Below are 25085 nucleotides of genomic sequence, written 5' to 3'. Positions count from 1 at the left end.
CCACAATCAGAAATGATAATAAATTGATTGTTTGGTTGTATTTTTAGCCCCTAAAAAAGATACGCTATCAACGGGTGAACGACACCAAAACAAATACACGTGGTAATGAACTGAAAATATAGTCAACTTCCGCTTAAACCGTTGCATCATGGGAAATAAGAACATTACGATGGATCGCAAACAAGTCTTATGTCAGCTGCCGATGATTTAATGTATAAAACACGATGGCTTTAGACCAAGCGTCTTCCATGGATGACGCCACAGTTACCTATGAGCTGAAGGATGGTAAGTAAAAACGCAAAATGATAGTTCGTTCCGCTGTCTACCAGCAGTCTCCCCATCGTCTACTTACACTCCGCAGACTCCATCGTCAACAAACAGCTGATGTTTTTTACGGGCTACAATTTGCATTCAGCTACCAAATGATATTTGATCCCGTTGTTATTTCCGATATTGGTCTGTTTATCAACGTGTTTTTACAAACAGATTGGTTTTACTTTCGCTTGGTTTACTCGTAGATCCAAAAATAGAGGCTTACCTGTGCCTCTGGTCGCCCGGTCAATGACTGCGATCTGTGTACTCGGTGACAGGATTTAAACCCCGAGTGCAGTGATTGTTACATGAACAGTCGTAGCCCTATATCGTTGTTTTGCTTGATTTATTGCATGTTCGCTAGGTGCTCAAAGAAACACCCAACCCTGAGTCTGATTTATATATATATATATATTACTCTATTAATCCAACTTTTCCTTCGAGCTCCCCCTTCAAGGAAATTTTATAGCCTATTTGTCAGCCGGTGGCTGCACGGATTATCGCACCAAGGCGACGTAATTGTAACACTGGGGGAAGATGATGCACTTACAAATGTGAATATCTCAAAAGCTGAGAGCTTGGCAAGCCTTAAATTTTCAGTACTTTGTTGTGTAATATGCTGGTCTGTGGGCAACATATCTATACTCCAGTCAGTTTTCAGAATCCCTTATAAATATGCTCAAAACCAGTGAATCTATAGAGAATACATGGTCAATGTCTTAAATTATAAGCTGTCAAGGGTGAAGAAAGACAAAAGTAGCAAGCCTCTTTCTGCCCTGAGCCAAAATGCAGCTTATATTTTAAGACACTGACCATGTATTCTATTTATCTTGCACTATTCATTGAAAATCAGACTATCAAAACTTCAACAGTTTTGTTGTTCAATATTTGTTTACCTGTCGTTAACATTACACTGCATTATGCCTGATGACATACCCCAAAATAATTGGCAACACAGACACAGTACCTTATAAATCTGTTAGTGCCCTGAACTGATAAAAAAAACCTCTTCCTCAGCTACATCTTCAGTCTGCTCTACCTAATCTACTTTCATGATTGTCTCTTTCTATTTCTGCAGCTCTTCTAGCCTTTCAACCTGAATCAGAATCAATCAGTCTAGTTTGCAGAGAGCCTTTCCTACTCCCTGAGATACAGAAGTAGTGACATCTTCTGCCTGTGATCTCATCCTTTTACTAGTCACTAGAATATTCCACCCTCAGGGTCACAAAATGTTGTAATGCTCTTTTGGCAATGTCTCCGGTTGTACAAAAATTTTAGACCCCTCGGGTGAAATATCCCTATCCTACACTCTGACACATATTATAGTCCTATAGCATGCAAAACAAGCTGTTAAAATCATAAGATTGGAGTAATTACAAAATTCAGTGAGATATACTTTTTACATATTTAATGTAGTACTGTAGATATGTTTTCATCTGTCATTTATAAACTTTCATACAAAATTACCTAAATAATACTTATTGATTTGAAGTCCAACAGGTTAAAAATATTCCTCTTCTAACCTTTCAGTGAACCTTCACGGTCAAGGGAAGGAACATGTTGGTATGAAGGATTTTGAACTGCTCAAAGTTCTTGGAACAGGAGGTAAAATTATATGAAATTATGTATAAAGATTTTTGTTTTACATCTTTGTATGGTTTATGTTATTGCAGAATAAAATGTAAGAATGTCATTTATAAGATTATGAACTTCAGAGGTACAATGAATATGTATTATATATATGACATATTCATTGATGTTCATTAGAATCATGTCAAAAATGTTTATTTTTTCTTGATTTGTGGAAAAAATGCAACACCTATTGATCATTTCTTATTGTTAAACTTTGTCATTCAAGTCCGTATCATTTACTATTTAAACAATTTCTTTCTTCTTATGTCTTACAAAATTCAGTGTGATACATGCTGCTTTTGTTAAAAAAACATGTTTTGCCTCACAAATTTTTACAAATCATGTGTTAACCTGCTTTCTTGTTTTTTAAGCATATGGAAAAGTTTTCCTGGTAAGAAAAATAGGAGGAGCTGATGATAAAAAGTTGTATGCAATGAAAGTTCTGAAAAAGGCAACAATTGTACAGAAAACTAAAACAACTGAACACACAAAGACTGAGAGACAGGTGCTGGAGGTGATTCGACAGTCACCTTTCCTTGTTACGTTACACTATGCCTTCCAGACAAAAGCGAAGCTTCACCTGATACTTGGTATGTGTAATAGCTATGGCATTTTGATTAGAAAATGTCTTATTCTGCACCGTTTTATGTATTTCAAGTCACAGTGACCTATATTCTCAGCTTCACTAATATTACTTTGGTTTGACATTGGATTTTGATTCAAACCATTAACTCCTACTTTGTCACTGTTATTTTTTTGTGAGACGGTTTAGTTAATGTTTCCCTGATACTAATGGAGTTAAATTCATAGAATATACCTGTTGCCAATACCCTGGTGATACAATGACACATATCTCTATTATTACTTTAATGACAAACTTCAAAGTTTTAGGATCCAAAATGGTATACTTTAATGACAAACTTCCAAAGTTTCAGGAGCCAAAATGGTCTTTGCCTTGTCTTGTTAATCAGTTTATTTACTAGAACCTAAATGCATTAAGAATCAGTATTTAAGGGATGTGCATTGTCCCTGCATCCCTGATCCAAGTCGCATAGCCAAGCGGTTAAGGCCACTATATCTTTATCAATATACCTCCACCTCTGAGCCATGGGTTTGAGGTTTATGTAGGGCAGTTGCCAGATACTGGCAATAGGTTGGTGTTGTTTCTCTGGTTCTCTTCCACAAACCAAACTTGAATGACACTGTCTGCTAGTAGGACATAAAAAAACAAAACCTGATCCAAGACTCATGATGAATGAAAAGGATTCTCTGTATTGAAAGATGCTGGACAGTTACATTTGTACTTGTCACTCAAGGTGGAATAAAAGAGAATTGAATCATTATCGTTACAGTCATGTCTACAATAAATCTTTTTTCTTCTGATTTTGTCCTTTCAGATTATGTTAACGGGGGTGAACTTTTTACCCATCTCAATCAGCATGATAAATTCACTGAAAAAGAAGTAAGGATCTACATTGGTGAAATAGTTTTGGCTTTGGAAACACTTCACCGGGTGAGTTACTTTAACACCGAGATCATTCTACAATGGCAATTCATCTAATATCAGATAGAATAGTTATAGTGGAATGAAACATTGAAAAAAATTGATGATTCATACTTTTGTATTTATAAATAAGAGGAAAAAAAACGTTATATTAAGTGTTAAAATATTGTTGTAATGTTGTTATTAATTTTTTTTGTAAATAGAAGAATGTCTACCCTCACATAAAAACAGATGTGGTCCTTCTTTGCTATAGTAGGAATTAGAATCAGCTGAATCTGCTGGTATCACTTAGACCTACAGCTTTACAGTTGTGCATCAGGAGGACTGCAGATTAGGAAACATGTAGTTTTAAAATGTTTTCATTCATTTTAAATATGTAAAAGTCATGTATATTAATGTTGTTTACAACATATATTTTCTTATACATTCCTTCGTTTCATTCGGTACATTTGGTAATGCAGAATTATCTGCTCCTGTGAGCAGGTATTGGTTGTTACATCACCTGTTTATGAGAGTAATGTGATAAGAAATCTGGGCAATTTTCTCACACAAACTAATGATATAAGGATCAATATCTGCTCACAAGAGCAGATAACTCTCCTTACAAATAGATAGAATAGTGTTTGTGGTCAGTTTGTCAGTGTTTGTTATTGACTTGTACATTCATTGATAGCTGGGGATCATTTATCGTGACATTAAATTGGAAAACCTCCTCCTGGACAACACTGGACATATCATCCTCACAGACTTTGGACTCAGCAAGGAATTTCTCCCAACTGAGGTGAAGTTACAATCAAATTAGTTTACTGCTCTTAAACTAAGAAATATACTGTGAAATTTAAACTATTACATATACTGTGAAATTTAAACTATTACATATACTGTGAAATTTAAACCAATACATATACTGTGAAATTTAAACTAATACATATACTGTGAAATTTAAACTTATACATATACTGTGAAATTTAAACTTATACTGTGAAATTTAAACTAATACATATACTGTGAAATTTAAACTTATGCATATACTGTGAAATTTAAACTTATACATATACTGTGAAATTTAAACTTATACTTATACTGTGAAATTTAAACTTATGCATATACTGTGAAATTTAAACTTATACTTATACTGTGAAATTTAAACTTATGCATATACTGTGAAATTTAAACTTATACTGTGAAATTTATCATAGTTGACAAGGGAAGACAATCTTTGACTCATGCCCAGTCTGGGCCTAGAATCCCACAGTCTGTACGCGTCATATACGTTGTTGATCCATATTTGAATTAACAGTCGTAACTGTACCAAAATTTGATGTAAAATGAAATTTATTATATATATTGTGAAACTTGTTCTATATACTGTGAATGTTTGCGACAGTTCAACTTTCTCTTTTTTTGCCCACTTCATTGAGATTAAGTTCATCCTAGCGGTAAATGCATTAGATATCCTTCTCAATGGAATGTTTAAGAATTGAAATGTCTCTCTATTTTTCTTCACTTTGAATTTATATATATCTGACTTGGAATAATAGACATGCCTTGTATCAGTTAAAACATGCACAGAAATGTAACCCTCCCCACAAGTATTAAGTCTACAAGATAAAATCAAGGAGACTATCGACAACCAAAGTGACTTCTTCTTTGATTTTAATTAATGAATGTGTTAACATAATCATATTTAATTTCTTATTTTCTAGAATGAACGAGCTTATTCTTTCTGTGGAACAATAGAGTACATGGCCCCAGAAGTGGTGAATAATGAACAGACAGGACATAACTATGTGAGTTTGATTAAGTACAGTATGCCCTGCTTAAGTCATCTCTTGTCTTATTCAACCACTGTTTAATGCTATATCCCTGAATATATCAATTTAAATATTCTGTCCCAGCTTTTTTTTCAATTTTTTTCTCTATCAACCCTGACTTATGCAGACCCTGGTTTAGAAATTGTTGTAAAGCAGATGTCATTTCAGCTTTTCAATTTTATTTTAAATGTGTACAATTTATGATGTATTTAGATTAAAGAATTGTTCTAAAAGTAGAGTCTGTATTTTCTGTGTATTATATGTTAACATTTGTGTTGTATTTTGTGACATGGCAGTAAATTAAAAACATATGAGATATGATATAATATAATTACTTCTGTATAATCCAACACAGAAATACAGCTCCAGTCATACTCTGTTTAGTTCATAAGCTGTTTATTTACAGAATTTAGAATGGTGGTAACTAGGTATGCTGATCTGTACTGTAAATTATTTAACATATAGTAGATAGAGACAAAGGTTTTAATACTGATATGGTTGTATTTATAGACAGTTGACTGGTAGTTGCTAGGCATGTTAGCCTCTACTATAAGTTGTTGGCTATAGAGATGTGGACTCTAATACTATGTGGTTTTATTTCTAGGCGGTGGACTGGTGGTCACTAGGTGTACTGACCTATGAACTACTGACTGGAGCCTCACCTTTCACTGTGGATGGAGAAAAAAATACTCAGCCAGAAATATCAAGGTTACAAATTTTTTTAAAAAAAGTATAACAATGGTGACCATGTCTCCAAAATAAGAACAGACACAAAAGTGTAATTGAGGAGACCACTATCCTATTTATTGTGCAGTTAACAGGTCTAGTATGATCTAGGTAAAACTACATTAATCTGGAACGATAACCCTACACAGGTCTAGTATGATCAAGGTAAAACTACATTAATCTGGAACAATAACCCTACACAGGTCTAGTATGATCAAGGTAAAACTACATTAATCTGGAACAATAACCCTACACAGGTCTAGTATGATCAAGGTAAAACTACATAAGTCTAGAACGATAACCCTACACAGGTCTAGTATGATGTAGTTTTTCCCTAATCATACCATAACTATATCAATACCATGCAGTTTTATCTAAATCATACCATACCTGATTCATGTAGTTAAGCCAATGACCTATAGTAAACAGGTTGGCTAACTACCCTTTGACTTTCTGCAGTCTCTTCACAGAAAGCTGTTAATTGTTTTAGAGGTCAAGGGTTAAGCTCACCACCACTTTAAAAAGAATGAGAATATACAGCAAATGCAATGCCATGTAGTTTAACCCTGAGCAAACACAGACCAGAGTGAAGACCATGTTGTGTTATTGTTTTAGGCGGATATTGAAGGCAAACCCGCCAATGCCAAGCGAATTCTCTAGTGAAGTGCGGGACTTCATACAGAAACTCCTAACAAAGGACCCTAACAAGAGACTTGGATGTGATGGAACAGCTAATATAAAGAAACACAAGTTTTTCAAGGTAAGGAATGGTTTGATAGAGCTCTTGGCACCAGTAACATTCACAGTGATGCATTTTCCATTGACCTTTTGAGGTTACCTCAATTGTTGATGGGTAGAGGCAACTTGGGGCTATTTTTGTCTGTAACAATTGCTGTTTGGTATGTTAGTGAGAAATTTAAAGATAGTATGTGATAGGTATTGATTGATAAAAGTCTGGCAAACATGTTGAATATATAAAAAAAATACAATTATCAGGCTTTAGAGTGTTTTCTTCTGTATTGTTTTATTCTGCACTTTCTCAGGGACTCAGGTAGGGCCTGTGTTTGGTGAAATCTCTCCAGCTACAATTTTGTATATTTACAGGGCCTCAATTGGGATAAACTGGCTCAGAAAGAGGTAGCAGCTCCATTTGTACCAAAGATTGACCATGAACTGGATACTGGTAATTTTGCTGACGAGTTTATCAGAATGGATGCTATTGACTCCCCAGCAATTATTCCACTTGACTCCGAAAAAATATTTAAGGTTAGTGTTTACATGTTAGATATTTTTTCTGATGTATCATATAGTACAGTAGTTGGTGTTTCTGTCGTTGATACAGCTATTTAGTACTGCTCACTTTTATTTCTTTGAAGCCGATAATTATCAGTACAAAAATTTAAGATTGTGCAAGTGTTTTCCTATTGTAATCTTGGTAAGGTAATTTTTATATCTTGTTGTCACATGCATTATGATGTCAACAAAAAATAAACCAGGAGTGAGAATTACCAGTTTAGATTTTGTGTAGGTCTTAATAATGTGTTCAAAAACGCTTTCAAAATGTATCAAAATTCATGTGATAAACAGAAACTTTAATTTCATGTGAGATTTATGAATTTGTCACATTCATTTTACTTAACCAATTGCTTGGGAAAATGAAAGATTCTTGACCCACACATGAAATGGAAATCTGTGTCGGATCTTCAATATCTGTTTAAAAATTTCCCCCGAAAAATATAATTTGAGACTTTGCTGATGTGAAGAATATTTCTAATTTGCTGGCATTTTATCATTTTACACTTGTGATTTGCTGATGTTTTTTTGTTTGCACATTTGGAAAAAAATTATCTTATTGTTATCATATTGTCAGACCATTTTTGAGGCATTACAATATTGTGTATTATCTTGTGCTCTTTTTGGTGTAAGAGACACATTTTTTTTTGGAGATTAATCTACTCTAGCAATGTTGAACTGAAGTCATTGTAAAACACTGTAGTTCTTACTAAATTTTATGTCCTGAAAGAAGGGAGGAAACTAACAAAAGAATTCGCTTACATCTAGATTTGTTTCACAATTAAAAGTGAAATACTTATTTGATGAACATTTGACCAGTATTTCAGGGTTACTCGTAAACTTGTGAAATACTTATTTGACAAACATTTGACTTACATTTCAGGGTTACTCGTATATAGCACCGTCCATCATATTTAGTGAAAACATGGTCAGTTCTGAGCTGTTAATGAGATCCACAGAGAACCAGCCAGTTGACCATAAAATACAGTTAGCTCGACATTTTAAGGTAGGTATTTCCAATCCACGTTTCACTCAGTTTTCCCTTAGGTGTTGCCCATGTTTGCCCTGTCATGTTGACCCTTAATCAGACGTAATACTCTGGGGATTTTATTTCTCAGGAATGCTAATCAAACTCTGCACAACTATGACAATATCTAGAATAAGGTAGTGTTTCATGATCCCAAGTTCAAGGTCATTGTCACTATTTTTAGAAAATCATGAACCAGTTCATTGACACCACACTATTGATTTTAATTTTTGATTTTGCTCAAACAACCTCAGGTGAAATTGTTTTCCAGTGTCTAAAGGTCAAGGTCATTATTACTACTTGTAGAATTTAATTTTTGATGTATTGGATATTGATATACATGTATAATTTTTTTCAAAACTGTCTACAGACATGTCTCTACATAAATGGTATGAACAAGTACTTAATTGAGTTTACAGAATTAATGACCTGCTGATTTAATGATCTTGTTTTGTTTCAGAATTCAACCTTTTTTCAGCATTATGACATAGACCTTAAGAAAAAGCCTCTTGGTGATGGTAGTTTCTCCATATGCAGGTATAAAGCTCCAGTACCTTGTACTGAAGAAAAAAGAGCCAATAATTTGGAAATTTGTTCAATTACTTCTTTTCTCTCAATATAAAGTTTCTTTGCTGTATAATTTTGAATGTTTTGTATCTTTATAAAAACTCTCCTTCAAGTACCATGGAGATCCAGTAACTGATGTCTAATGAATGTTATATTCTGCACACTTACCTATTTAAGCTTTAATCTTATTTTAGCACTGAAAGTTATATGCTAAAATTATGATTGTGCTAATTACAGTTTCTATACGGTGCTTATAAATATGTTAATTACTGTTGGTGCACAAATTTATTGTCTGTCTATCTGGCATTTCCTTTCGAACGACTTCTATGTAGTGACCAAAGCACTTAAAGTACTGATATTTGCCTGGAAAAATTCTAAGATGAAGCCCATTAGAGTTTGCAAATAGAAAAATTCTTGTCCCATAGTCAAGGTCACAAGGGTTAGATTTTTTTTTTTTAAAAAACTTCAAGTGACTTCTCATTAATAAAGACTTTAAATATTAATGATGTGAAATTTTTATGTATTTGTGAAAAAAAATTGAATATCAAGTGAGCAGGCCAATTGGGCCTCTTGTTTTTTTTAGGAAATGGTTTCATAAAAACATGATCTTGATCAAATTTGTTTTATTTTAAAGGGAGTGTTATCACAAAAAACATGGGACAAAGTATGCCGTGAAGATTGTGTCCAAGAGAGTGGATTGTTCCCAGGAAGTTCGACTTCTCAAACTCTGTCAGGGCCACCCAAACATTGTAGACTTTATAGAAGTGTATCAGGACGAGGTAAGTCAATGGTCCTTTGTTTAATATCTCCAGACTGCTGATTGGAAATTATTAAAGGAACTTTATTACTTATTTGCCTCAAAAAAATGTCGATTTGATAAAAACTTAATCATCACTGCTGTGATGGTAGAAGAAACTTTCTACATGTGGTATATTGAATTGAAATATGTCAATTTTCTTCCTTCTTGGAAAAATAATGCAAAAGTTCAATACATTTTCACCAAACCTTTGCTGTGTACACTGCAGTTTTTCTTAAACTCTATATCCCATTCAAGCTTGACAGTGATTTCCTGGCAGGGACCAGTATAATAGGACGCTCTCTATAATGGCCAATATAAAATATTCCTGTCTTGTTGTCAAACTTATATATGTGACATCAAAGAATAAAGTCAGGTTTCCCACACTTGTTTCAGAGATTGATTTATTTCATGTTTGGCTTGATATTTTGCTCTTTTTTCCCTTTTAAAATTTTAAATAGAATATTTTATGATTTTGTGTTCAACATTTTTCACTTGTGCTTCTAATTATCTAAAGATATTAATATTCTGTCATTAATGTGAAAATGAAACTCTTAATTACATTTTGTTAAATAGTTTTTAGTGTGTATTAAATAAGGAAAGACACAGTGTCATGCTTAAGTAAATATAGAGCTGTTGATTTCTTTTTTCAGTTACATGCGTACATAGTGTTAGAGTTGTTGAGAGGTGGAGAGTTACTGGATAGAATACGTAAGAAGAAGAGTTTTACTGAACCAGAGGCAAGTGAAATCATGTGGAAGCTTGTACAGGCTGTGGATTTCATGCACTCCAAAGGTGTAGTACACCGTGACCTTAAACCCGAGGTAAGATGATCATAAATTATCTCTATAATGATTAAATGAAGATTAATGTTGTGTTAACTGCCTAACAAGGCTTAGAGCATCAGGTGTGAATTTGGAAGTAACAAACAGGTTTTGATGTTACATATATGATCTTCAGTCAGTTTTCAAATTTTACTGCATTATTACTATATTGTCAAACCTGACACACAATCAAAGGAAATGTGGTATATTGGTCAGGTGGTGGAGATATATTCTTAAAAGATAGCCCAAAAATCATTTGATTACATTTTCAAAGAGGATATAATGTATTGTGATTTTAGGAAATGAAATATTTCTGACTTGGTCTTGCTGTGATGTGTAATAGTCCACACGTATCAGTATTGTTGCTTGTGTTTTGAAAATTACTTACAACACAATTTCTAACTTGGCCTTTTTGTCAATTTTACAGAACCTGCTGTTCCAGGATGCTTCAGAGAGAGCTAACATAAAAATTGTTGATTTTGGATTTGCTCGTCAAAAACCAGAAAAACAAATGATGCAAACACCTTGTTTCTCATTGCCATATGCAGCACCTGAGGTCCTGCCCGGGAAAATGTTGCCTCGTGATGGCTATGATGAATCATGTGACCTCTGGAGTCTTGGAGTCATTCTGGTAAGGATTTAATTTTTGCTCATTTTTTTGTCATCAAAGATAGCATGAAATTAAAAAACATTTATATATATATATTTATTTATTACAGTAAAATTTACTTGTTTCAAACACGTTTGAATCAAAGTGGTTTCCTCCCACACCCGACTCCTGGCTTGCTTACATCCAGGCCAGCAAGAGTGATTAGTATAAGTTGAAATAACTTGGTTGGCAATTGCTGTAAATTAAATGTATATTTATATTGAATCAAATACACCAGATGAGTTCAATGTTTTATGTGGCCCCAGTTTTTTTCATCTTTATCTTAGTAAATTAATCATGGATGACTCAAACACTGTTAAGTCGAAAACTGTGTTTGTGTCAAATATACTTTGTGGTCCATCTCTTCTAAATTATACCAACATTTCTTTTTTTGTCTTGAACCTTCAGATGTCACCTTGTCTCAGGTAAAAATTTCCTGGCTATGGGCTGAATGATGGGAGTGTGATTCGTCAGCTGTATCTGTGTTAACGAGCCCTGTTGTAATTTTCAATCAAATATTAATTCATGCATTCATACAGGTGCACAGGTGAAAGTTTGATAAAGCATATGGCAACCAAACTAAATCAGGCTTCAGTCACGTTATCATGACCTTCACCTTTTTGTAACCCATGTTATATCAATAGGGAATAGTCATAAGTATGTATTTAGTGAGTTTTATTTTAAAATATTGTATCTCTTTAGGATATAAATGTAAATGTTGCGTTACCTTAGGTTTTGATTTCACTAAGTCATGTGTATGAAAGTGGGTGCATATCCTCATGTGTACTACAAAGGCGTGTTTCACATCACATTTCCTGTTGTATATTCCTACTTATAACTGTTAATTTAAACAATTTTGTGTATAAAAATATAAAATCTTTTTATGTATTTATTAATTTTTAGGTCGCCTGAGCCAAAGGCTCATGGTGACCTATTGCCATCATGATTTGTCTGTCGTCATGCGTTGTTAACTTTTCACATATTCGACTTCTTCTCAAGAACCACTGAATAGATTTTGACCAAACTTGGCACAAAGCATCCCCATGGGAAGCCGCTTCAAGTTTGTGAAGAAAAAGGGCATGGCCCTAATAGGGGCCCCAGGAGGGGGAAAAAGGAACCATAAGATGGATTTTGACCAAACTTGGCACAAAGCATCCCCATGGGAAGCCGCTTCAAGTTTGCGAAGAAAAAGGGTTTGGCCCCAATAGGGGCCTCAGGAGGGGGAAAAAGTGGGTAAAATTAGGTAAATCTTTAAAAATCTTCTTCTCATGAACCAACAGTCAGATTAAATTCATATTTGATATTTACCGTCCTTATGGCATGGTCTACAAAGTTTGCGAATGAAAAAAAATTGGATCAAAAATGGCCCCACTAGGGGCGCTAAAAAGGGTAAAAAATTCAACTTTGACCGATTTCAACCAAATTTGGTAGAAAGCATCCCTTAGTGAAGATCATATGAAATTATGTTAAAAAAAAAGTGATTATGTCCCCTTTGGGGCCCATAAGGGGTGTAAAAGGGGCCATATGTAAAAACCTTCTTTAAATGACTTCTTCTCAAGAACCATTGGATGGATATTGACCAAACTTGGCACAAAGCATCCCCATGGGAAGCCGCTTCAAGTTTGCAAAGAAAAATGGTGTGGCCTCATTAGGGGCCGCAGGACGGGGAAAAAGGGGGTAAAATTAGGTAAATCTTTAAAAATCTTCTTCTCATGAACCAACAGTCAGATTAAATTCATATTTATATTTACGGTCCTTATGGCATGGTCTACAAAGTTTGCGAATGAAAAAAAATTGGATCAAAAACGTCCCCCACGAGGGGGCGCTCAAAAGGGTAAAAAAAATTCAACTTTGACCGATTTCAACCAAATTTGGTAGAAAGCATCCCTAAGTGAAGGACATATGAAATTATGTTGAAAAAAGTGATTATGTCCTCTTTGGGGCCCATAAGGGGTGTAAAAGGGGCCATATGTAAAAACCTTCATTAAATGACTACTTCTCAAGAACCAGTAGATGGATTTTGACCAAACTTCTCACAAAGCATCCCCATGGGAAGCCGCTTCAAGTTTGCGAATAAAAAGGGCGTGGGCCCTGTAGGGGCTCCAGGACGGGGAAAAAGGGGAAACTTTATATGAAAGTTCTACACAAGGTCCTGGCAAGTGTTTTAACTTTTTGGGGCGATTCAAAATCCAAGATGGCCACCCTGGCCTCTGTTTGGCTAAGACATTATGGACTTCCTCTCAAGAACCATTGGGTGGGTCGTGTTCAAACTTGGTACAGATGTTTTACACATGGTCCTGCACAAGTGTTGTTACATTTTTGCAACATTTTAAAATCCCCAGATTATTGACATTTATTCCTCAGGTGACCGTTAAGGCCCCTTGGGCCTCATGTTTATAGCTGTCGCTCTGTTCCTATGAGACATGTATTCAGTAAACAACCAATGAAATAGGGTCAATCTTTGATGCACAATGTCTCCGTTCATAGAAACACAAGGTCAATCTTTGATGCACAATGTCTCTGTTCATAGAAACACAGGGTCAATCTTTGATGCACAATGTCTCCGTTCATAGAAACACAGGGTCAATCTTTGATGCACAATGTCTCTGTTCATAGAAACACGGGGTCAAACTTTGATGCACAATGTCTCAGTTCATAGAAACACAGCTAAGCGAACCATAGAACAAGTCGAATATATTTAGTTTTGTTTTACATTTAACATAAACCAAAATATGAGGAAATGCATGTTATATGTCTTTATACACGGATGCCAGTGTATACTAGCCCAAATAAGCCCCATGATATCAAACAAATAAAAGATTATACTATAATACATCTGTTCAGGGCTGTGATAGCTCAGTTGATACAGTTACACTCACATGATCCCAGATGAAGATTTGATGTGTGTTGAAAGATGCTTTCCCAGAGCTGTGTATGTTTCTCAGGAAGATGAAGTCATGGGACAGTCCCGTGCTGTCATAGTTAGTATTTGGGCAAGAAAGACACTTTTATGCTCTAGACAATGTGTGTTGGACATCCCACATGATGTTCAGTAAGGTAGCGTCCAGCTATTAACAAAAAGATCCCACATCAAAATTAATAAAAAAAAATCATGCTCTTTGTTATTACCTTTTCCAGTACACTATGCTTTCTGGGAAAGTGCCATTTCAAACCCGAGGTAAAGCAGATAATGCCAGTGCAATCATGAACCGAATTAAAGTGGGAGAATTTGACTTCTCTGGAGCAGAATGGGTTGATGTTTCACAGCCTGCTAAAGCCCTGATTCAAGGTAAATGCTGGTACTTTTTTTATCTTATTGCTAATATTGTAGTGTTAATTTCCAATGTGAGTGTTTCTCGAAGTTTGAAATTCTTGTTAAATATATTTTAGCAGTGAAATTACTGTGAAAAATAAAACATATTTCAAATTAATAAAAAATCAGTTGATTACATAGTGATGAATTGTGATAAGTATATGTTAAATATGAACATTGTTGAATTAAAATTATATACATTGGGGTGCATTATGTGTCAGATGAGATCCATGTTTTGAATTTGTAGGTTTACTAACAGTGGAGCCGAAGAAGAGACTTACGATGGACAATCTACGACAGAGCGAGTGGTTGAGAGGAAACAACAGTGATGTATTTTCTGCAACCCCTTTACGCACACCAGGTGTACTGTGTCAGAGTCTAGCCGTACACCAGCAGCTCAGCGCTACCATGGGTGCCTTTCAGAAAGCTACACGGGAGGGTTTTAGATTACAAGATGTGAACAAGGCACCACTTGCTCGAAGAAGAAAGCACCGTGACACCAGAAAGAACAGTTCTGGAGGCGAACCCCGAAGTGGGTCTTCAGACAGTAATAATTCTAGCAGCTCCTCAGGAACTATACAATCTGATAACACATCACAGTCAGACTCAGCACCATCAGACTCCTTACTGACAGAAGGAGGTTTGGCTGTTATTCCCACCAGGAATTTATCGGATGTGTCAAATGGCTCAAATACCTCACAGGGCTCAACCATTAGTACAGGGTTTGTGCCCAACATTAAAGGACAAATAACTCTAGCTGATGACTCTGGTCAGCTGACGCAGGTGCTTGATAATAGCCAATCAAGCTCTATTTTGATTCACTCCTCCTCAACCGAATCAGATGATGTTTCACAGCTGTACCAGGCGTCACGAGGCACAAAGCGGAAGCACAGTAGTGTAGGGGAGAGTGGCTGTAGCAGCTGTGATGATGAGGAGGAAGAGAATGATTGTGTTGTCATGGTCCCTAACACAGATGTACTAACCGTCACATTAGACACTCGCTCAAAGGCCAGTCCTATCATCATTGACGACTAGTCCCTGTTTAGTTACAGGTCAAATTACTTCTTGATAGAATATACATGTAGGTGTTTCAGAGTTTTATGTAGGTATGTACCAGGCTGTGTGTTTCATCCTTTTACCCGACATAAAATTAAATCTCCTGAGACAAAATCTCACCTTATTGCCTTTTTTCCCCATTGTCATGTGTTTGACTGTAAAGAGCGGACATTTTCTTCTCAGAAACCCCTGAACTGATTTTCATGAAATTTAGCAGAAAACTTTGATAGGGATTTATATAAGCTTATCTGTGTGAGCCCCAGGGGCAGGGCAAAAAGGGGTCAAATTGACATAAATTTCAAAAACCTTTTCAAAACCCAGACATGCTAGATTCAAATTCACTTCATACATGGAAGTTTGTTAATGTGCTCTACCAAGAAAATGGAACATTGTTTTCTTTAGGAAATAATTCAAACTTGGTTAAAAGCATAGACAGTTTGTTGGTATGTACTTATTGACCCTGACTGACTTCAGGGACTGATGGGTAGGGCAAAATGGGCCAAATTGACTGAAATTTCAAAACTCTTCTTCTCAAGACCCAGATATGGTATAATCAAGTAATCTAAAGACCAGAAGGATCATTAAGGGCTTTACCTAATTGCGAATTCCATGACCATGGTCTTGCATCACGTTCAAGGCAGGTGGTAAAGTTTACGATAGTTCATATGAAAAACCTACAGTTTTGAATGTAATTTGTTTATTTTCTAATGGAAGTTATTTGTTTAGAATTATGAACATGAGATGGCAGTTGCTGCTATGCTCATTTTACATTTTCATTACATGTAGATTGTAGTTGGACTTGTAGTTAATTTCGGACATATTTTAGAACACGAGAGCCGTTACGGCTCATGGATCTCTTGTTCTTTACCCTATAGCCTTGTAGGTGCCTTACCAACACTTTCCATGAACTCACGTCAGCAGGATTTTGCCATTCTAGCAGATTTAAATTTCAGCTGTAAGCTATCTTAATACTGTATAACAGGTTTTTGTGTAATGTTCTGATTTCACTATTTTTGAACTAGAAGATAACATACCCTCGTTGAAGTTTAAAGAAAGAGTAACTTCCCTTGACTGAATTGTGATGTGTAGAGGATGGACGTAAGTAAAAGTTCAGACATCGTTAATTACCTTAAGTTAATTGGGATCAAATGCTTGTCTAGATAGTGTCCAATGTAACATTTGGTCTTGGCTATTAAAGCTTGTATATGCCGTGGTGTAAACATGCTTCTATTTTTAAAGTCAACTACACTAACAATCATCATGTGTGGGATTGTGTGGTGAAAAGAAACAACATGTTATTCAATATTCTGCATTCCGCATGAACTTTTTTAAGCTCTTTGCTATCTGATGTTTCAGAAGAATTTTAGCTGACTGAATGTACAAAAGTCTTTTAGCTGACTGCAGGTTCAGATTTATTTTAGCTAACTGCTGGTTCAGAATTATTTTTAGCCAGCTGATGGTACAGAAGTCTTTGAGCTGACTGAAGGTCAAGATGTATTTCAGCTGATGGAAGGTTTGGATGGATTTTAGATAACTGATGGTTCAGATTTATTTTGGCTATGTGATGGTTCAGAAGCCTTGTAACTGACTGAAGGTTAAGAAGTATTTTAGATAACTGAAGGGTAAGAAGTATTTTAGATAACTGAAGGTTAAGAAGCCTTGTAACTGACTGAAGGTTAAGAATTCTTGTAACTGACTGAAGGTTAAGAAGCCTTGTAACTGACTGAAGGTTAAGAAGGATTTTAGCTGACTGAAGGTTAAGAAGTATTTTAGATAACTGAAGATTAAGAATTATTGTTGCTGACTGAAGGTTAAGAAGTATTTTAGATAACTGAAGATTAAGAATTATTGTTGCTGACTGAAGGTTAAGAAGTATTTTAGATAACTGAAGATTAAGAATTATTGTTGCTGACTGAAGGTTAAGAATTATTGTTGCTGACTGAAGGTTAAGAATTATTTTAGATAACTGAAGGTTAAGAATTATTGTTGTTGACTGAAGGTTAAGAAGGATTTTAGATATCTGAAGGTTAAGATGTATTTTAGCTGACTGAAGGTTAAGAAGGATTTTAGATAACTGAAGGTTAAGATGGATTTTAGCTGACTGAAGGTTAAGAATTATTGTTGCTGACTGAAGGTTAAGAATTATTTTAGCTGCCTGAAGGTTAAGAAGGATTTTAGATAACTGAAGGTTAAGAAGTATTTTAGCTGCCTGAAGGTTAAGAAGGATTTTAGATAACTGAAGGTTAAGAATTATTTTAGCTGCCTGAAGGTTAAGAAGGATTTTAGATAACTGAAGGTTAAGAAGTATTTTAGCTGCCTGAAGGTTAAGAAGGATTTTAGATAACTGAAGGTTAAGAAGTATTTTAGCTGCCTGAAGGTTAAGAAGGATTTTAGATAACTGAAGGTTAAGAAGGATTTTAGCTAACAGATGGTTCAGGTTTTGGTTTTAGCTCACTGAAGGTATAGAAGTCTTTTAGCTGACTGAAGGTTAAGAATTATTTTAGCTCACTGAAGGTATAGAAGTCTTTTAGCTGCCTGAAGGTTAAGAATTATTTTAGATAACTGAAGGTTAAGATGTATTTTAGCTGCCTGAAGGTTAAGAATTATTTTAGATAACTGAAGGTTAAGATGTATTTTAGCTAACAGCTGGTTCAGATTTTTTTTTAGCTCACTGAAGGTATAGAAGTCTTAACTGTTGGAAATGTTTGTGGTGGGAAGGTTAAAATTTTCATCAATAACTTGAAAGAAGATGAGCACCTTTTATTTCCTGTTTGAATATGAAGTTGTAGTTAATGACAAATGTATACTCCCATTCTTGTTTGAATTAACGTTTTTGATCTATTGTCCATATCTAAACAAAATCAAGCTAAATTCATTTATTCCCTCTAAGATTGTTTTAAGCATTTTACATTGACTAAGCCTTACTCCATTTAACAGTGATTTTTTATCATCAGCAGAAGTGTTACTTATTAGTTTGTAGGTCCTTGTTCTCTCATGTTTTATGTCAAAATCATGAAAATATATCTTATCACTCTCAGTCTTTTTAAGAGGTCACACACTAAATTGACCTAGGTTTGAGAGTCCAGTGTCAGGCAATGTTAACTAAACTGACCATATCATCAAAGTTCACATTTACTTCATACATCTCAAATTAGAGGTCAGAGGTCACATCATATTGGTTACCAAGGTCAGAAATTTCAGGATTTCTTTAAAAATATTAAGAAGCTTTGGTTACACAGATCATGTGGATAGGTTTCAGCTGGCAGTTTCATTTTACTGTGGTATAGGATGGGCATTTTGAAACCATCAGTCTGGACACTTTTGAATTTTGTTTCCAGAACAGCCATGAGTAACCAGAAATTTTGTTTAAAGAAATAGTATACATCTGTTCAAAAAAATTGGAAATAAGTGGTTGGATTAAGAAGTGAAATATAAGCCACATACACGGCATCTTTGAAATCCAAGGGTTTTACCTTTGATATGCATGTGCTAACATAATCTTTGTGTACATCCTTAGTTCATGTCATGGTAGACATGTAAGGAGCCATTTGATTGGTTCCAAACGTGACCATTGACAGAGGAGATATCATCTTTTGAAAAATTTCAAGGGGACTATACCCTAATAAGAACCAGCCAATTTTACTTTTTATGTATTGGACAAATCCTTTCATCATCATCAAAGAGATCATGGGTATTAATGTACTATGCTAGTTTTGTATAAAAATGTCATGCTTGAGATTTACAAGTATTGAGTATTCTCAATTCTTATAGTAAATAAAGCAATAAAAAAAAAGGAGGGATATGGTTTTTTTAAAAGAAATAACACAAACCTTAGATGAGAATTTTATATTTATGTAAGAAAAAATTATTTGCTAGAAAAATTATGAACAGTATTATAATGCTTTCTGCATTACCTGTTTGGGATTCATTTAATAAACTATTATATATTATACGACATACAGTAAGACTCACTCCAGTCTAATTATGAAGGTTATAGTTTGATGACATGCTATCATTTATGATGCAAATCATTGCTAATCTGCATATTGCATTCTAGAACTATTTCAATTGAAGAAATTTGAGTTTTTACTGAAAGTTTTTAGTCCTGTTGTTAAGCTGTAGTGTACTGTTGAATGACGTCTGTGATGCTGCATACTCAATGCAATGTGAATCTGATTATGGGCACCTCTTGTACTCGTACCTATTGTCAACTTTTATGCACAGTTTATATATCTTATGACACTTTTTAATGAATTTATTTTTTATGTAAATTTGCAAGGAGATTTCGTTGCCTGATTCATCTTAAATTGTAAATATATATATATATATATATACACACACAAACACACAATATATACAAATTTATGTATTGTTGAGAGATAGGTGCGTATTACACTCAAAAATGCTTTGAGCTTAGATTTTAATTGCAAAATTTTATGCAGAGATCTGTTTTGTATGAGATGTTAAGAACTTTTACCCCAAATACATTTAGATATATCATATACTGTTTTACACTGTAGGGGGTGATGGTTCTTAAAAATCATGTAATGAATTATACAATTCCCATGATTTTGTTAAATATCTTTAAGGCTTAATTCATTAAGTGAAATTTTTATCTTTTTTGTCAAATTTTTCAATAATTTAAGAGTTGTTTCATTGTAGACATGCTCTCCAGATAATTCTCAATTCTGATTGGCTGAATAATTCTGGAAACTTCATTATCTTTTGTTTCCTCCTTAATGCAGATAATTTGAATCTGTCTTATTCTAGGCTCTGTAAATACACAATGTATAAAAGTCTATCGGCACATTCCTGTAACAAATGATTTCACTGATATGTTTATAGTACACCTACAGAATAAGTGCTTCAATGAAATTAAAACAAAGGCTGTGACGAAAAAATATTGAAGTAACAAGTGAAAGTAAATATTTTAAAAGAAAAATTTCTTTAAAATATAACTGGTGCACAGTATTATTTTCTAAATTGATTTTCATGTTTAATAAAAGAAAAAAGTGCTTTAATAGAAGAAAAAATTATAAAATGTTTAGTTGATGTAAACATAAAATTTTACTGTTATTGGTATCAATTTTATATTTTGCATGGTCTGTAGAATATCTGTAGTCTAAAAAAAAAGCTGTTGTTTCTGTTCTGTCTAAAATTTAAACCAAATGTTTTTTGGTGAATTCTGTTGTCAACTGAGATTTAAACATCTCATATATTTTGTATTGTTAATTAAATGGGATATGTCAGTGATAAAGATATTAAAAAAATACAAAATGGTGAAGATTTTATTTTTCATTTTTTTTTTCATTTTAGCTCGCCTGGTCTGAACGGCCAAGTGAGCTATAGGGATACCGCAATATCTGTGAGCTGGTGTCTGTCAACTTCTTCTTTAAATCACTACTAGTCGTGAAGAACTGAGTAGATTTTAACATGAAGCATCCTTAGGGGAATAGATTTTGTATTATGAGTAGGTCTGCACCCTTTGGAGCCCAAGGGGCAGGGGCCAATAGGGAACTCTATTATTTTCTTTAAAATTGCAGGATATTGTCCAAATTTGGTCTGAAGCATGATTTGGTGAAGGGAAGGGAGGGTTGGGACCCAAAAGAGGAAATCAAGCAAATTCTTTAAAATCCTCCTTCTATAGGAATATCTAGCCATTGTCTCCTTTAAGAAGAGCAATGGGGCTTAATATTGGAAACAGATGTTTGAGTACTATTTTTATTAGATAAAATTAATCAATTTTGACAAACTAAACCAGGTAAGCAATACAGGTCCAGATTGATATAATCAAACAAATCAAATGCTCTTCACAGATGGAAGGGTCTTGAGGTACTTCAGACTTCATGGCTTTAGAGTCTCACATTCCCTCCCTCTAGGGAGGGGGTAAAGTTTACCATAGTGTGGTACAAAATTGCATTTTGAGCATAATATTGTTTATCTTCCATTAAAAATAACTGAGAATTATTAGTATAGGATGACAGTTTAATGGTATGATACACTGACAAAGGATCTTACCATCAAGGGCTTAAAACGTATCACTTAAGTCTTACTACCATCAATGTCACAATTTCTGTTTTGTGACACTTGGAAGCTGCTTACCCTATAACCTTTCTATTCAGTATTTCTTATCACAGGTGACAGGTACAGCAGTGTTCATTATCTGTTAACTTTTTCTACAAAACACTACTAGTCATGAATGACTGAGGGGATTTTTACTAAATTTGGTCAGAAGCATTCTTAGTGGATGAGGACCATGTTTTGTACAAATGGTGTGCTCCTCTGGCTAATGGCCTGAGGAGTGGGACCCAAAAGGAAAATTTTCCAAGTTCTTGAAAATCTTACTCCTCTTGTAGGAATGATTGGATTTTGCCCAAATTCAGTCTACAGTATTAAATATCCTGCTTCTTACCAGAAGAAGTCTTTTATAGGTTTTGATAATTTGACCCTTTGACCTTGAATATGGTTTTAGGTCATTTATTTTTTGCAAACGTTGTTGAGATTCATCACAAAGACTTACCAGCCAAATACATGTATCATGCTTCTGCACTGTTTGGTGTTAGAAGAAATTATTTAAAGGTTTTTAAAATTTGACTTGTGACCTTGAGTAAGAGCCAGGGTCTTTTCTTTGTCAAGCTTATCCCAGAAACTCACCTGCCAAATTCCACGACATTTGACTAGATGGTTATTGAGAAGTCCTTTAAATGGAAAAGTTGATGGACGGACAGACGGATGACGACCAAGCATAAGCTGATTTTGGGTCAGGTGAGCTAAAACAATGATAGGGCTAGAGTGATATTTAAATCTTGAACCTCTGAAATCTAGAGAGTCACTCTAACCAACATTAACAAATATCCTGAGACATGTTAGTTTGTCCTAAAACTACCTGATCACTTTGTCTTCATGCTCAGATTCTAGTCCATCTTGCTGAAGCTAAGTGCCTTTGTAAATTTGTGTTGTGATAGATCAGTCGAATTGAAATGTTTGTCCACAGACAATTTCACAAGTAAAGTCTGAAGCCTTGAAGGGATTCCCTGGCAGAAGGAATATTTGATCAAATAACTACATGTTGCGGGTATTATGAAGTGTAAAACATTTTTGTTTTTACATCATGAGACATTTTGGGATGGCCTCCTGGTGTGTGCTGGGTAAGTTAGACTTGTTTCTAGGTCATCTGACTGGAAGGATCAAGATGACCTATTGCTATCATGCATCATTTGTTGTCGTGAGCCGTCCGCATCTGACTGGAAGGATCAAGATGACCTTTTGCTATCATGCATCATTGGTTGTCATGAGCCGTCCGCATCAGACTGGAAGGATCAAGATGACCTTTTGCTATCATGTATCATTCGTTGTCCTGAGCCGTCCGCATCAGACTGGAAGGATCAAGATGACCTTTTGCTATCATGTATCATTCGTTGTCGTGAGCCGTCAGCATCAGACTGGAAGGATCAAGATGACCTTTTGCTATCATGCATCATTCGTTGTCGTGAGCCGTCAGCATCAGACTGGAAGGATCAAGATGACCTTTTGCTATCATGCATCATTCGTTGTCGTGAGCCGTCCGCATCTGACTGGAAGGATCAAGATGACCTTTTGCTATCATGTATCATTCGTTGTCGTGAGCCGTCCGCATCAGACTGGAAGGATCAAGATGACCTTTTGCTATCATGTATCATTCGTTGTCGTGAGCCATCAGCATCAGACTGGAAGGATCAAGATGACCTTTTGCTATCATGCATCATTCGTTGTTGTGAGCCGTCCGCATCAGACTGGAAGGATCAAGATGACCTTTTGCTATCATGCATCATTCGTTGTCGTGAGCCGTCAGCATCTGACTGGAAGGATCAAGATGACCTTTTGCTATCATGCATCATTCGTTGTCGTGAGCCGTCCGCATCAGACTGGAAGGATCAAGGCCTTTTGCTATCATGCATCATTCGTTGTCGTGAGCAGTCTGCATCTGACTGGAAGGATCAAGATGACCTTTTGCTATCATGCATCATTCGTTGTCGTGAGCCGTCCGCATCAGACTGGAAGGATCAAGGCCTTTTGCTATCATGCATCATTCGTTGTCGTGAGCAGTCTGCATCTGACTGGAAGGATCAAGATGACCTTTTGCTATTATGCATCATTCGTTGTCGTGAGCCGTCCGCATCTGACTGGAAGGATCAAGATGACCTTTTGCTATCATGCATCATTCGTTGTCGTGAGCCGTCAGCATCAGACAGGAAGGATCAAGATGACCTTTTGCTATCATGTATCATTCGTTGTCGTGAGCCGTCCGCATCAGACTGGAAGGATCAAGATGACCTTTTGCTATCATGCATCATTCGTTGTCGTGAGCCGTCCGCATCTGACTGGAAGGATCAAGATGACCTTTTGCTATCATGCATCATTCGTTGTCCTGAGCCGTCCGCATCTGACTGCAAGGATCAAGATGACCTTTTGCTATCATGCATCATTCGTTGTCGTGAGCCGTCCGCATCAGACTGGAAGGATCAAGGCCTTTTGCTATCATGCATCATTCGTTGTCGTGAGCAGTCTGCATCTGACTGGAAGGATCAAGATGACCTTTTGCTATCATGCATCATTCGTTGTCGTGAGCCGTCCGCATCAGACTGGAAGGATCAAGGCCTTTTGCTATCATGCATCATTCGTTGTCGTGAGCAGTCTGCATCTGACTGGAAGGATCAAGATGACCTTTTGCTATTATGCATCATTCGTTGTCGTGAGCCGTCCGCATCTGACTGGAAGGATCAAGATGACCTTTTGCTATCATGTATCATTCGTTGTCGTGAGCCGTCCGCATCAGACTGGAAGGATCAAGGCCTTTTGCTATCATGCATCATTCGTTGTCGTGAGCCGTCAGCATCAGACTGGAAGGATCAAGATGACCTTTTGCTATCATGCATCATTCGTTGTCGTGAGCCGTCCGCATCTGACTGGAAGGATCAAGATGACCTTTTGCTATCATGTATCATTCGTTGTCGTGAGCCGTCCGCATCAGACTGGAAGGATCAAGATGACCTTTTGCTATCATGTATCATTCGTTGTCGTGGGCCGTCCGCATCAGACTGGAAGGATCAAGGCCTTTTGCTATCATGCATCATTCATTGTCGTGAGCCGTCCGCATCAGACTGGAAGGATCAAGGCCTTTTGCTATCATGTATCATTCGTTGTCGTGAGCCGTCCGCATCAGACTGGAAGGATCAAGGCCTTTTGCTATCATGCATCATTCGTTGTCGTGAGCCGTCTGCATCAGACTGGAAGGATCAAGATGACCTTTTGCTATCATGTATCATTCGTTGTCGTGAGCCGTCCGCATCAGACTGGAAGGATCAAGGCCTTTTGCTATCATGCATCATTCGTTGTCGTGAGCCGTCCGCATCAGACTGGAAGGATCAAGATGACCTTTTGCTATCATGCATCATTCGTTGTCGTGAGCCGTCAGCATCAGACTGGAAGGATCAAGATGACCTTTTGCTATCATGTATCATTCGTTGTCGTGAGCCGTCAGCATCAGACTGGAAGGATCAAGATGACCTTTTGCTATCATGCATCATTCGTTG

The 25085-nt window shown here is 35.9% G+C and overlaps 1 protein-coding gene across 1 annotated transcript; it reads left to right on the top strand.

Annotated features, from left to right (window-relative positions):
* Positions 1 to 219: 219 nt before the first annotated feature.
* On the top strand, positions 220 to 20566 carry LOC132551475 (ribosomal protein S6 kinase alpha-5-like). Its single transcript, XM_060215620.1, has 16 exons — positions 220 to 285; positions 1843 to 1917; positions 2316 to 2534; positions 3342 to 3457; positions 4122 to 4229; positions 5155 to 5238; positions 5867 to 5970; positions 6604 to 6748; positions 7093 to 7254; positions 8165 to 8287; positions 8769 to 8845; positions 9510 to 9654; positions 10325 to 10495; positions 10923 to 11126; positions 14283 to 14433; positions 14705 to 20566. The coding sequence occupies exons 1-16, from the start codon at positions 225 to 227 to the stop codon at positions 15490 to 15492; spliced, it is 2733 nt and encodes a 910-aa protein (XP_060071603.1). The 5' UTR covers positions 220 to 224; the 3' UTR covers positions 15493 to 20566.
* The last annotated feature ends 4519 nt before the right edge of the window (positions 20567 to 25085 follow it).

This window comes from Ylistrum balloti, unplaced genomic scaffold (genome assembly GCF_031769215.1).
Source record: "Ylistrum balloti isolate Yb309-2 unplaced genomic scaffold, AGI_CSIRO_Ybal_v1 Utg370200, whole genome shotgun sequence".
NCBI classification, from domain to species: domain Eukaryota; kingdom Metazoa; phylum Mollusca; class Bivalvia; order Pectinida; family Pectinidae; genus Ylistrum; species Ylistrum balloti.
This window is presented reverse-complemented; position numbering and strand designations above follow the sequence as displayed.